The sequence below is a fragment of the Rhopilema esculentum genome, chromosome 2, assembly GCF_057945365.1.
Source record: "Rhopilema esculentum isolate cy_ngs chromosome 2, ASM5794536v1, whole genome shotgun sequence".
NCBI classification, from domain to species: domain Eukaryota; kingdom Metazoa; phylum Cnidaria; class Scyphozoa; order Rhizostomeae; family Rhizostomatidae; genus Rhopilema; species Rhopilema esculentum.
Genome location: NC_142816.1, coordinates 4,718,946 through 4,731,402, shown reverse-complemented (window position 1 = coordinate 4,731,402; position 12,457 = coordinate 4,718,946). Strand labels below are relative to the sequence as shown.

The following is a 12,457-nucleotide window of genomic DNA, read 5'->3' as shown; positions in this document are numbered from 1 at the left end:
AGTTGTTTGCAAACTTTCTGCTCCATACACCAAGCACTTAGAGCTGACAAGTCAGACTATATAGCGCATAAAGAAATGCATGTATGATATGACAGAGAATCAAACAGGAAAGTTCACTATCTTGAGTGAGCATCGTGAAATAAATTTTCAAAAACAACTAAATATCTAACGGATTGTCAGTGATATTGCTACAAGAGCACAGATTCTAACAAATCAAAACTGTTACAAAACTTCAAATCCTTTGACTACAAGCTTTATTGCATGAACTTTTAGTGATATGAGTCAGGCCTTTAATTTCTAAGTGTTACTGTTTATATTTTCATTAGCATTTGCGGCGACTTTCATTGCTGGTTCAATTGAAATGCAAACTGTCTATATTAATTTATTTTGTCAACAGGATAAATGTAAATTGTTTTATGTATTAAGATTCTGGTCTAAATGAAGTAATTAACTGAGAGTTTCGTCGTATTATGATTGTAATTCTAATTATGCCGCTTGCCTCTCAGAATTTGGTTTTTAATAGAGTTGCTGGTGGTAGAGGCTTGTTAAATAAAGTTCTAATCGTTCTTCTTAATTATCTACTGCTATATTCAGAGCAAAATATTCTTCTTTGCGGATTCAGAACTCTATTATTCATCACTGCATGGTAAAAATAAAACTTTTAAGATATTCAGGAACCCGAAGCGGTGGCAAATTAAGCGGCATCAACGTGAAAGATTTGCGAATTCTACGACCATTTCAGTTTGCATGCCTAGCCACGGAGCATAACACGAGGAAAGAATTTAACAGCACACTTCCACTCTTTAGGCTTAAGGAAACAGCCCTCCCTTGAAAGGCGAGTTACTGGATAATTTTTGCTCAAAAAGGTGAACCAGAGGCGAATATCCGTGCTAATGTACGTCGATGAAGGCTAGAAACCTTATATTATTCCAGGAAATGGGAAACAAAAGTATAGATTCCTTAGAAACAAACAAGCCATAAGGGTCTTGCGAATCTAGCATAATTTAGAAACCCTTCATAGAGCATCGAAACACTGGAAGAACTACCATGGAAAACTAATCTAGAATCTTTGTATAACAAAGAGCTAAATATCGTCAGTTAACCTAATCTACAACTAATTCCATAAATGATTTATCACCAACCTTTGTTAAAAGACTAGAAGAAAGAACTCGAAAAAAGCCACAACTTGAAGTCACTTTAAGGTTACGGTAAACGTTTTTGACACGATATTTGGTTTTCTCTCCCTGAAGGCCAAACTATTAACGGAATTAGGTTAAACTATACATCATTCGATGCAAAAGAATGTGGTGATTCCGGCCATATAAAAAAATTGGCAAATATTGTAAAATCGTATTTTCCAGGCACATTTATTGCTTAAACAAATCTACCACCTTTAAAGCTATTTTGTACCCTTGCGTTTCAGGTATCAAGATCTGACTAATATCAACAGAAAGCGCAGATCCTAAGCTACCAAAGAGTGTCTCAAATTTTCTAAATTCCTCCTCCCCTTGAAACTATACCCTGTCAAAAATTGACAAATAATTTTTCTTCCCTCCCAAAGCTGTATTTGGCTATAAAAGAAGGACCAGAGCAAATACAAAAATTTTCAGATACTTTGCTTACCCGAGATATGTCCTGGCTGCGTGCAAAGTTTTGGGCCTTTCGATTGGTTGCTTGGGTCCAAAAAAGCTTTTTCGTACCTGTATGTAGAGAAATTGGAAGTCTAGAGAAAATGGAGTTTTACTAATTGCACTTGCAAGGGACACTGGTAAACCACAATGTAATCCGGGTCAAGTCACTTGACGCTTTAAGATCATTAATCCTGTTTAAATAAACACAGCCATACATTATGTGCCATGCGATATTTTAAATGAGACATGCGACCACAACTGCAAAGCAACGATAATCGGCTAAACAGGTCAAGAGATTTTCAGACCTCAAATAAAAGTTTTGATAAGGAAATTATTGAAACCTTCGTTTACATGGGATTTTTTCCATTTTAAAATTGTCTGTTAGATTCAAATTTGGTATCATTCTGTGCCTTGAAATTACGGCTTCTTGAATGAGAAATTATCGAAAAATGGATGTTTTTATCCAGAAAATGTTTACTGTAAGCTTAAAACTTTGTGTAGTTTGCAAAAATTTGAATCTCCAGGCATGAACACCATCAATAAACAAAACTTCAAATGCTGTTTATAATTTTCGCCAGGAACAATAGAATAACGGCTATTAAGGGACACAAGCTACAGACTGGGTCAGGAAAACTCAAAAAACTAAACCTATCTATCCGTGTTGGCGATCTAAAAACAGTATTGGTAACGAGGCCGTAAATAATTTCTACTGAAGAAATTTGGATTATGAAATGAATGTAGAGCGATTATCTGCAATTACAACATGAGCGAAAAAGTTCACTGAGAAAGCTGGAGCACTTCATCAGCTACTAATTTGTATTTAACTTTGTTGTAGCAAATCATGTTCTGAGTTATCACATTGCGTTGATTTTTGTGTTTCCTGGTGAGACTCACGGGTGGGTTTGAACTTTAGCCAAGTTTGGTGCCATAGAGGTGACAAAAAAAGATTTCTACGAACGAACCTCGAACACTGAAATTCGTACCAGTATCAGGTGAAGTTGCAAAAACACCGAAGCATTATCTAAAATAGTTAGAAAATATATTTGATTTATCAGTAGAGAAACGCATACCTGGCGGGTAATCAATAGACTTATCTGAAAGCTAGCCCTCATCGAAACGTCTATGGTTGAGAATCAAAACTGAATGAGGTAAATGCAAGCAAGGCGAGATCCATACTTTATCAAAACCGCAAATACCCCTAGATTAACAAAGGGAATGAAAACGCGACAAAACACAAACCTCACCCTAGCTTTATAAGTCAAGTCCTCAGGAGGCCGAAAGACTCCCGCATTGTCCATTAACTGGTAGAGTAGATACAAGAAAAACGTGAGAAAGGAGGGCACATGAGACCATAATGAATAGGAAATAGTAAAAATCTCAAGCGAATTGTTTAAAGCTCAAAAGCCTTTCGATAATTGATTCTGGTGTAATTCCATTTAATCATCTTGCCAGCTTCAGCTTCTGCTTCAGTGCAACTAGACAACAAAAACTGTTATATTCTACGTGTTTTATTCTACGTGCACGTGATTGGCTGTCGGAATTTTTGTTGAGCTGGATGGAACATCCAATTCAACAAATTAGCATCCTTAGCTATACTAATTACGATATATGATCACTATATTCTCAAATTTACAGGGATAAAGTTAAGAATTGTGAAATGAATAACGTAGCAAACAGAAAGTTAAAGGGCCTCTCCAGCCAATTTTTTGCACTTGCATTTTATTGGCTAATCTAAAGGAGTTGAACCTGCTGATCACGAATTCGTTATTTGTTTTTCGATTTTTTTTACAGTTTGTGAGATATAAGCTCTTGCATTTCGATAATTGAATTGAATTTACCGACAACAAATTTTCGGTTTGGTGACACTGTGACGCAATTTTGACGTCACAGTGTATTTTGTTAGTCTCGCCTCAAACCGAATCGAACGACGGCGATTCGCAAATTGAACACTGCAAGTGATGGTACTCTCAGTTCTGTTCCACCGGCTTTTTAGTTTGAGCATTTCAAATGTCAATTCTGAAGCCTTTAGTTGTTCATCGTTTCTGGAGAACAACTGAAGTGTCAATTTCGATTAATTATACGCGAAGGAAGAGCTAGAACAGGAAGCCGTAGCTTTGTGGGCCTACACAGGTGATCAAAACAAAGTCGTGACACAGCATGGACACATTCCGACCCGCAAACTTAGAATGATTGTAAACATTTTATATTTTCGATCCTAAAAAGCTCCTGCTCTAGATTTAGATGCCGTTATCAACGCGTGACCATGACTCCTTCACGATTCGGTGGAAGATATACGAAATTCATGGCGAACGAGGGCCGCACATTGTGACGTCAGAATGTCACAAAACTGATTCGGCTTTTGTCGTTTTTTTCTCGGAAAGGTGCAACTTTAAAGCCTTATAACTTCTAAACTAATTGGAATTTTGCAAAAACAACGACTTTGCCATAACACATGCACTAGATGCTAACTTTTTAGTCAATAAAAAAATTTTTTTTTTGGCTGGAGAGGCCCTCTAAGGATAAAGATTAGCGAATGTGTTTTGTTTTAGAAACTTAGAGGATACCTGTTTAATGAGATGAGGTCATGAGAATGTTAAGAAATGAATGAGTAGAAAAATAACGTGAACAAGCTTATGCAGAGTGAATACAGATGTGTATCTGAATACGTTTCCGCTATTGAGCAATTAACACTCAGCTCTAGTATCTTGTTGCTGAGTGTTGTGCGTGAGTCAAATAACACAAAAAACTATTTACAACGAATTCAATCCATGTTCTTGACGAGTAGCCTAACTATCTGTCCGTAACAATAAGACCTCTCTCTAACTACTCTAGCAGCATGAAGTTCTATTAAAAATGCGTGACGTGGTCAACACGTCGAGGGCCTGGACCCTACAAAGATCAAGTATAATAATAACCAATACATGTTTATACTACTCCAAACAATACTCCAAACTTAAATGCAAGTTCGTGGAACGAACAATCCTCTAGATTTCATGCAGCAGTTTCTTTTAGCGGCTTCAATTTATGCAATTGTGTGCCATTGCTCTGTGAGACTATCATTTTCATAGCTGTCACTTCCGCGGTTGGTGCCTTGTACTTTGTTTATAAATTTATAAGCTAGATTCTTTAGTTTTTTTAGCATTTCCCTCCTCTATAGGATTACCTCTTGTCTCTTTTTTTCTTGGAATGAATCGAAACAGAAAGGAATATGTTTGCACAAGATACTGTCTTAACGGTCTATTGTAATACGAGTAAATAAATGCGTTTGCACTTGAATTTATTAGCAACAGCAAAAATGTCCAAACCAGGATCGTGTTTGAGAACTGTTTTGGTTTCCCAAATTTGAACAACTCCCAATTCCAGAAAAGAGTAGTTATGGAATATGGTGCACAAATTGATAACTGGAAAGAAAGAATGACTGTGACTGATCTTGCTAGGGCCATATCATGCCTGAGATGTTTGGACCTTGACTGTATATGGTTGTCATTTCCGTTGTACAGCTTTTTCACACTGTTTCGCACATGGCGACAGACTATCGTATAACAGCTTACTAACGTAGCCGAAAGAGCCACAAGAATGACCAAAAATGCAAAGCTGAAGGCGTAATAGATATCACTGTATTTTGCTACAAGAACAGTGATGGAAGCTAAAAGCAGAGCACAGAAAATAATACACATCAAGACGTACTTACGAACGGCTTGCCATCGAAAAAAACAAGTTTTGCATCGGATACTTTAAAACTATAAGCCGTTCAATGCCGATAGCTAAGACAGTTGTAAAGTCTAATGAAAGAAAGGTGTGGGACAGAAACTGTATGCCAAACTTTGCCTTGCAGCTGCTATGTACCACTGGAGAGAGAATATAGGCACCACTTAGAGGCAGTAATAAACCACCAACTAACAGGTCTGTTATGCAAAGAAAAACGATCAGCAACTTTGAGCTAGATGATTTAGATCGAAGTAGGCCTATAACCACGACACTGTTGGAAACTAAAGTAATTGGTATCAAAGCTGCATTGAAGGAGAACATTGCAAGTCTATGAGATTTGGACAACTGAGACACATCTGGGGTAATACTTTTGCATGCAGGAACTGGTGCCAATGTTGTGTTCATTTTTAAACAAACTGTGTGTCAGGGAAGCACTGGTCTTGTATCGTCAGAAACAGTGTGATATTAACTTTTCTTTTCACGTGATCAGTATTCGATAATGTCCAATCAATCTCTCTTGTATCAAGTTGACTCTCGTTCAAGGAAATAATTTTCAATTAAAGTTTGCGAGAAATCTTTGCTACACATGAAATGTAGATGAGATGTATCTTTACACTGAGGCAATTGCTGCAAGCACAAAAGATGTTTTTGTTGTCCAGTCGCACTGTAGCAAAAGATGGCATTTAGTGCAAACTTTTCGTCGCATCAGAACTCAAATTGCTGTGTGTATTGCGCTTTTACAAGTCATCGACAACATTTGAATTGGAGAACGATTACAGCTTTATATAACCGGCATTTGCCACCAGCAACTCTATTCAAAACAAAATTTGAAAGGCAAGCAACATAATTAGAATTACAACTGTAATATGACCAAATTCTCAGTTATTTACGTAATTTTTACCAGAATCTTCATTTACTGAGCTTTAGACTCAGTGTTTATGTACACAACAATTCACATTTAACCTGTTTACGAAAAAATTTGAAATGAACCATTTTCTTTCTAATTTAACAAACAGTGAAAATTTTAGAAAGCACTAATGAAAATATCAACAGTCTTCCCGACTCATATCACTTGAAGTTTAATCAATAGAAGAGGTAGTCAAGAGATTTGAGGTTGCTAACGGAGTTGCCTTGAAAGAGGTTGTGCTCTTGTCTCCATTCCACAGCCAATTTGTAAGACATTTACCTTCTTTCACAAATGTACTTGATGATGCTCTCTCAAGTTATTTTATTCAAATGCAATATTCCAGAATCAGAATTTTTGACGCCTTCACCTTTCAAATTAATGTCAATCGTGAGATTGAACTTGCAAATTATATAAACACTGCTCCGTATATGTATAATGACAGGATGCATGGTTATTTCAAAGAAAGGAGTGACACGACATTGTAACCTCAAAAAAAGGACACAAGTCATTCAGCTTGATGATTGCTAAAACTATCTTGGTACCTGGATATCTGTCACAAGGACATCAAAAGGCGTATAGGTATGTTCAAAGATGCAATTATGAAAATGAAAGACATCTTGAGCAAAGAAAAAATCAATATAAAAGTGCAAATAAGAGTTTCAAACTGCTAGGTTCCGAAAACTAGGCGTTTATCAAAGGGAGTTGCTAAAACCGAATAGAAAGTGTCTTTACTAGTGGTTTACTTCTTAATAAGTTGCATTTTTGCATCAAGTGGAGGGCTTTAGCACCCCCTCTCCATCTTTGATGTGGAAGCTTATAGAGCGACCAAAAGAAGCAACTGAGGTGCGACTCAACCCGGGCCAAAAATTACCACTAGATTCCAAAAGAAAAAACGAACTCCTTCTGTCTACACAATGGCGGCTTTTCTCGTTTGTGTGTAGATCGATTTCAAAACTGCTAGATGGAAAGACGACTTTTTTCAAGTTCTGTACCACCAAAAAACTTTTGATACGTTTATTATCTTGAGTGAAAATATATTTGCAAAATCAGCTAAATGTCTTACGGAGTGGCACTGATGTTGCTACAAGAGCTCAGGTTCTACCAAACTTCATATCTTTGACATCAACATCTTCAAAATATACTGCATGAACTTTTTGTGATATGAGTCGGGACGAATTCCTAAGCGTAACTATCAATAATTTTATTATTGTTTCCGGCGATTTTCATTGTTCGTTAAGTCAAATGCAAACTGTCCACTTTCAATTTTTTTGTAAACAGAGAAAAGTGAAGCGTTGTGTATATAAACACTTGGTCTGAAGCTCAACAAATGAAGATTCTGGTTAGAAAAACGTCAATTACAGATAATTTTGTCGTGTTACGGTTGCTGTTCTAAATATGTTGCCTGTCTGAAAGAATTTGGTTTTGAATAGAGTTGCTGGTGGTAGATGCTTGTTATATATGTCTGAGTAGTCTTGTTTAATCTGTCTTCGCGATTAAAAATACTTTTTTTCAAGGATAAAGAGAACAAAAGGCTTCCAGACCAGAGTTTTTCTATTGACTATGGTTACACAGACCTTCTACTTTCAAGTTAAGGGCCTGGGACAGAGGCTAATTGCCGATCGCAACTAGTTTTTTGCAAACTTGAACATTAACACAAATAGGAAAGCTTGCAATTATAAATTATCACATGATAGGCAAACTCTAATGTAAATGACTGCGAGCAGAAGCGGACTGGCCCATAAAAGTTTAAAACTTTCAAAAGGCCGAAAATCCTTTTACAGAACTAAAGATGAATTTAGTCATCAGTTGACCTGTTGAAATTAGGACATTTTATAACATACTCAGTGATGGGGGAATTGCCCCGCCAGGCCCTATGAGTTCCCCCACCACTGACAAGCAAAGTTCTACTTTTACCCCAGATGCCAAGCCATTGTGGGGCACTTTCAAAAGAATAAACATGATGCAAATGTGCTGGCAAAACATATAATATTATACTTTCTATCATCATCATGCTTTGGTGAAATGGCTCTGCTACTGCAAATGCAGCAGTTGAAATAGCTATGCCTTCATTCGGATTTTTCGCTGAAACGTTTTAATCAATGGCGTAGAAAAGGAAGCACTAGAAAAGTGGGAGGGGGCATCGATTTGAAGAGGCATCCTAACAAAGATTTCAGAAAGGTTGAGAAAGGTGGTTTATGGAGGCCTAACTACAATGATAGAGATACATTTTCTGGCTTAGTTGCGAGCTGTGCCGTCAAGAGGTTTTGAAGGCCCTGTGGAAAAACAGAAAGACGAGGTCTGCTACGAGCGAAGCGACCAGAAAATCGTTGGCGACTATGCCCTTTAGATAAGCAAAAATGCGCTTCAGAGTATTTTTTGCAGTCATTTTTTGCAATCTGTCACCCTGGACCTGCAAAAAACTTGAAAAACCTGAAAATTTTTCAAAAACATTTTTTACTCGGAATAATCTGAAATGCTTGAAAATACGTTTGGAACACAAATTAAAGTGTTTTCGATCAATTTGGAGGTTTATGTAGAAAAAAGAACCAAGTCATTTTTCAAAAAATCTGTCACCCCAGACCTGCAAAAAGCTTCAAAAATCTGAAAATTTAAAAACATTTTCTTTACTCGAAACAACCTGAAATGCTTGAAAATACGTTTAGAGTGTGCTCGATGAATTTGTAGGTCATTTGTGGAAAAAAAAGAACAGAGTCATTTTTAAAAAATTCTGTCACGCCCGGGGCCTGTGAAAAAACTTCAAAGAACCTGGAAAATTTTGTCAAAATTTTTATGGCTTGAAACAACCTGAAGTGCTTAAAAATTACATTCAGGACACAATTTGGAGTGTTTTCTAAGAATTTGTAGGTCATATGAGGAAAAAAGAACTACAGTAAATCCATGCGGATATAGGAACCTACAAAAATTAGAACCTAGAGGCGGTTTTTTTTAAATTATGCACCTTGTATTTAAGAATTGTTTCAGGTGATAATATATAATAGGTTCTTATTCCAAGGTCAACAAAATAGAGTTTTTAATGGTCCTTATATACTCCCAGATTTTTAAAGATGAGGTAAATCACAATCAGTACAAAAAGTTTCAGTTGTGCATTTTCAGCATTTTATACAATTTAACGAAAGAGAACTTTAAAATTACTTTGACTTTTTTAACATAATTTTTTATAGCAAAATCAAAATGTTGAAAAATGAAATAAAAGCATTAGAACTGATTTGATTTGTTTTCACCTAGCACCCGAAGGTAGTCTTTAGGACACCGAAAAGCTATGCTTAACGAGCAGTGACCTGGTCCTTCCTCTCGATGTGACCACATCTCCTGATTCCTACGCCTGGAATTGCAGAGAGATGTAATTCAATTTATAATTTTCAATTTCCTCAGCCAGTTCGTGTTGTGCTGAACCAATCATAGACAAGATAGGTCTGAGTGGGACTTATGTCCCGTCATTTATGAATTTATGAAAAAGTTCCGTCCTTTATGAATTTACGTGCCAGTGTGATTCTGGGTACGTAGGTCGCACAATCCAAAGATTGGGGGATAGGATAAAATAGCATTTTCTTTCCAACATAAGAAACAAAACTGCCCCTCAAAGAGAACAGCCTCCTTGATCTTGTAGGTCTAGAAACACTGTTAAAGCTAGTGATTCTGCCATCGGTCAACATCTTTTAGACAACCCAGATTGTGCAAAACTCTATAATGACGACATGCTTCGGATAATTGGCAGAGCCCGGTCGTCCTTCCATCTAGCAGTTTTGGAGTCGATCAACAAACAAACGAAAAAGCCGTCATTGTGTAGACAAGGAGTTCGTTTTCTCTCTTAGACACCAGTGGTAACTTTTCTTTAGGCTCGCGGCACTGATTGGTCAACTATACCGGTCTTGTGCTTGCGTTTTTCTGATTGGCCTATTTTGATCCACAACTGGGTAAATATTTTTTTTATCGTGTTCTTTCGGACCCTGATTCTGACGTTTTATGCTCTGAAGAGTGTCAGACGAAAAAGCTTTTAGTATGTTGTAAAACTTTTGCTATTTTCAAAGCCATTCTCAAATTCTGTTCCGCAAAATAATTGTTAATATTTGTCTGTGTTGGCTGTCAAACACTGAACATCCCCTCCTATTTGATAGCCAAGATTTTTGTTGAGATTCTGAGCTTAGAATTGGTTATTATGACATTAATAACATTGCCAAAAGGAAAAAACAGGGTTGAATGCATCTCTTGATGATGAATTCAATAATTTCAAATAAGGGATCCTTCGAAAAAGAAACTTCATACCCTGAAAATAATGTAAGTACCTTTCCAATAAGAACCTACGTCAGCCTGAACCTCAAAAAAGTAGGTTCTTATATGCGGGGATTTACTGTACTGCCAGTGTTTTGGATTTTCAGGGCGTCTGGTACTAGATTTCTTGATAAAAAACATTGCACAATAAAAAACAGCCAACTTACTTGCAGAAGGAAGAAAAGAAAGGAATGCACCTGCTAAAATATTTGCTGGTGATTCAAAACGATAGTATAAATGAGCGACTTGGTGATGTCTTTAAGTTGCTTGCAACAGTTCTGTTCAACACACCTAAGTACGTAGAGCTAACAACTCAAGATTATATAGCGCATAAAGCAATGCATGTATGATATGACAGACAATCAAACAGTAAAGTTCATTATAAATATGGCACAGAGATCAAAGAGACGTCATCTCTAAGATCTACCCTTAGAATTGGAATGACGTAACTTGAATAAGTATCGTGAAATACATAAGCAAAATCAGCTAAATATCTAACGGATTGGCAGTGATACAAAAGCACAGGTTCTACCAAGGCAAAACCACTAGCAAACATTGAATCTTTTGACTACAACTTCTATTGTATGAACTTTTAGTGATATGAGTAGGGACGACAGGCCTTTAATTTCTAAGAGTAACTGTTGATATTTTCATTAGTGTTTACAGCGCTTTTTATAATTCGTTAAGTCAAGATGCAAACTGTCTATATTAAGTTCTTTTGTGAACAGGTTAAATGTGAAGTGTTGTTTACATAAACACTGAGTCTGAAGCTCGGTGAATGAGGATTCTGGATAATTAAAGTAAATAACGGAGAATTTACTCATATAGCGACTGAAATTCTAATTATGTTGCTTGCATTTCAAAATGTTGTTTTGAATAGGGTTACTGGTGGTAGATGCCTGTTATAAAGCTGTAATCGTTCTTCAGTTCGAATATTGTCGATGACTGGTAAAAGCGCAATACAAAAAGCGACTTGAGTTCTGATTCGATAAAAAGATTGGACTAGATGCCAGCTTCTGCTTCAGTGCGACTGGACAATAAAGATTACTACTGTCTTTGCAGCGATTGATTCAATATAAAGACGCAAAGATAACTAAATGCAAATGAGATTGATTGTACATTATCGGATATTGATCACGTGAAAAGACAAGAGAATATTTCACTGCTTCTGATGATACAAGACCAGTGCTTTCCTGACACACACTTTGTTTGAAAATGAACACGACATTGGCACCGGTTCCTGCATGCCAAAGTATTTGCCCAGATGTGTCTCATTTATCCAAATCACATAGGCTTGCAATGTTTTCCTTCTCTGCAGCTCTGCTACCAATTACTTTAATTTCGAACAGTGTCATAATTATAGGCCTATTTCAATCCAAGTCATCTGGCTCGAAATTGCTGATAATTTTTCTTTGCATAACAGACCTGTTAGTTGGTGGTCTATTACTGCCTCTAAGTAGTGCCTATATTCTCTCTCCAGTGGTACATATCAGCTGCAAGGCAAAGTTTGCCATACAATTTCTGTCCTACACCCTTCTTTCGTTAGACTTTACAACTGTCCTAGCTATCGGCATTGAACGGCTTATAGTTTTAAAGTATCCGATGCAAGACTTGTTTTTTCGATGGCAATCCGTTCGTAAGTACGTCTTGATGTGTACTATTTTCTGTGCTCTGCTTTTAGCTTCCATCACTGTTCTTGTAGCAAAATACAGTGATTTCTATTACGCCTTCAGCTTTGCATTTTTGGTCATTCTTGTGGCTCTTTCGGCTACGTTAGTAAGCTGTTATACGATAGTCTGTCGCCATGTTCACAACAGTGTGAAAAAGTTGTACAACGGAAAAGACAACCATATACAGTCAAGATCTAAACAACTCAGGCATGATATGGCCCTAGCAAGATCAGTCACCGTCATTCTTTCTT

General features: G+C 36.8%; 2 protein-coding genes across 4 annotated transcripts in view; both read right to left on the bottom strand.

Annotated features, from left to right (window-relative positions):
- Window positions 1-12,457, bottom strand: part of LOC135695491 (PIH1 domain-containing protein 1) — a 179,264-nt gene that overhangs the window by 28,017 nt on the left and 138,790 nt on the right. The window lies entirely within an intron of this gene.
- The window catches only part of LOC148960574 (uncharacterized), an 86,663-nt gene continuing 74,323 nt past the window's right edge, over window positions 118-12,457 (bottom strand). For both annotated transcript variants that reach the window (XR_016143951.1, XM_089109751.1), the window contains one exon: window positions 118-1,700. Coding sequence is in view for 1 of the 2 variants with exons in the window: in XM_089109751.1 (XP_088965877.1) it covers window positions 1,620-1,700 (81 nt within the window). In the remaining variant the exon portion in view is untranslated. The remainder of the gene's footprint in view (window positions 1,701-12,457) is intronic.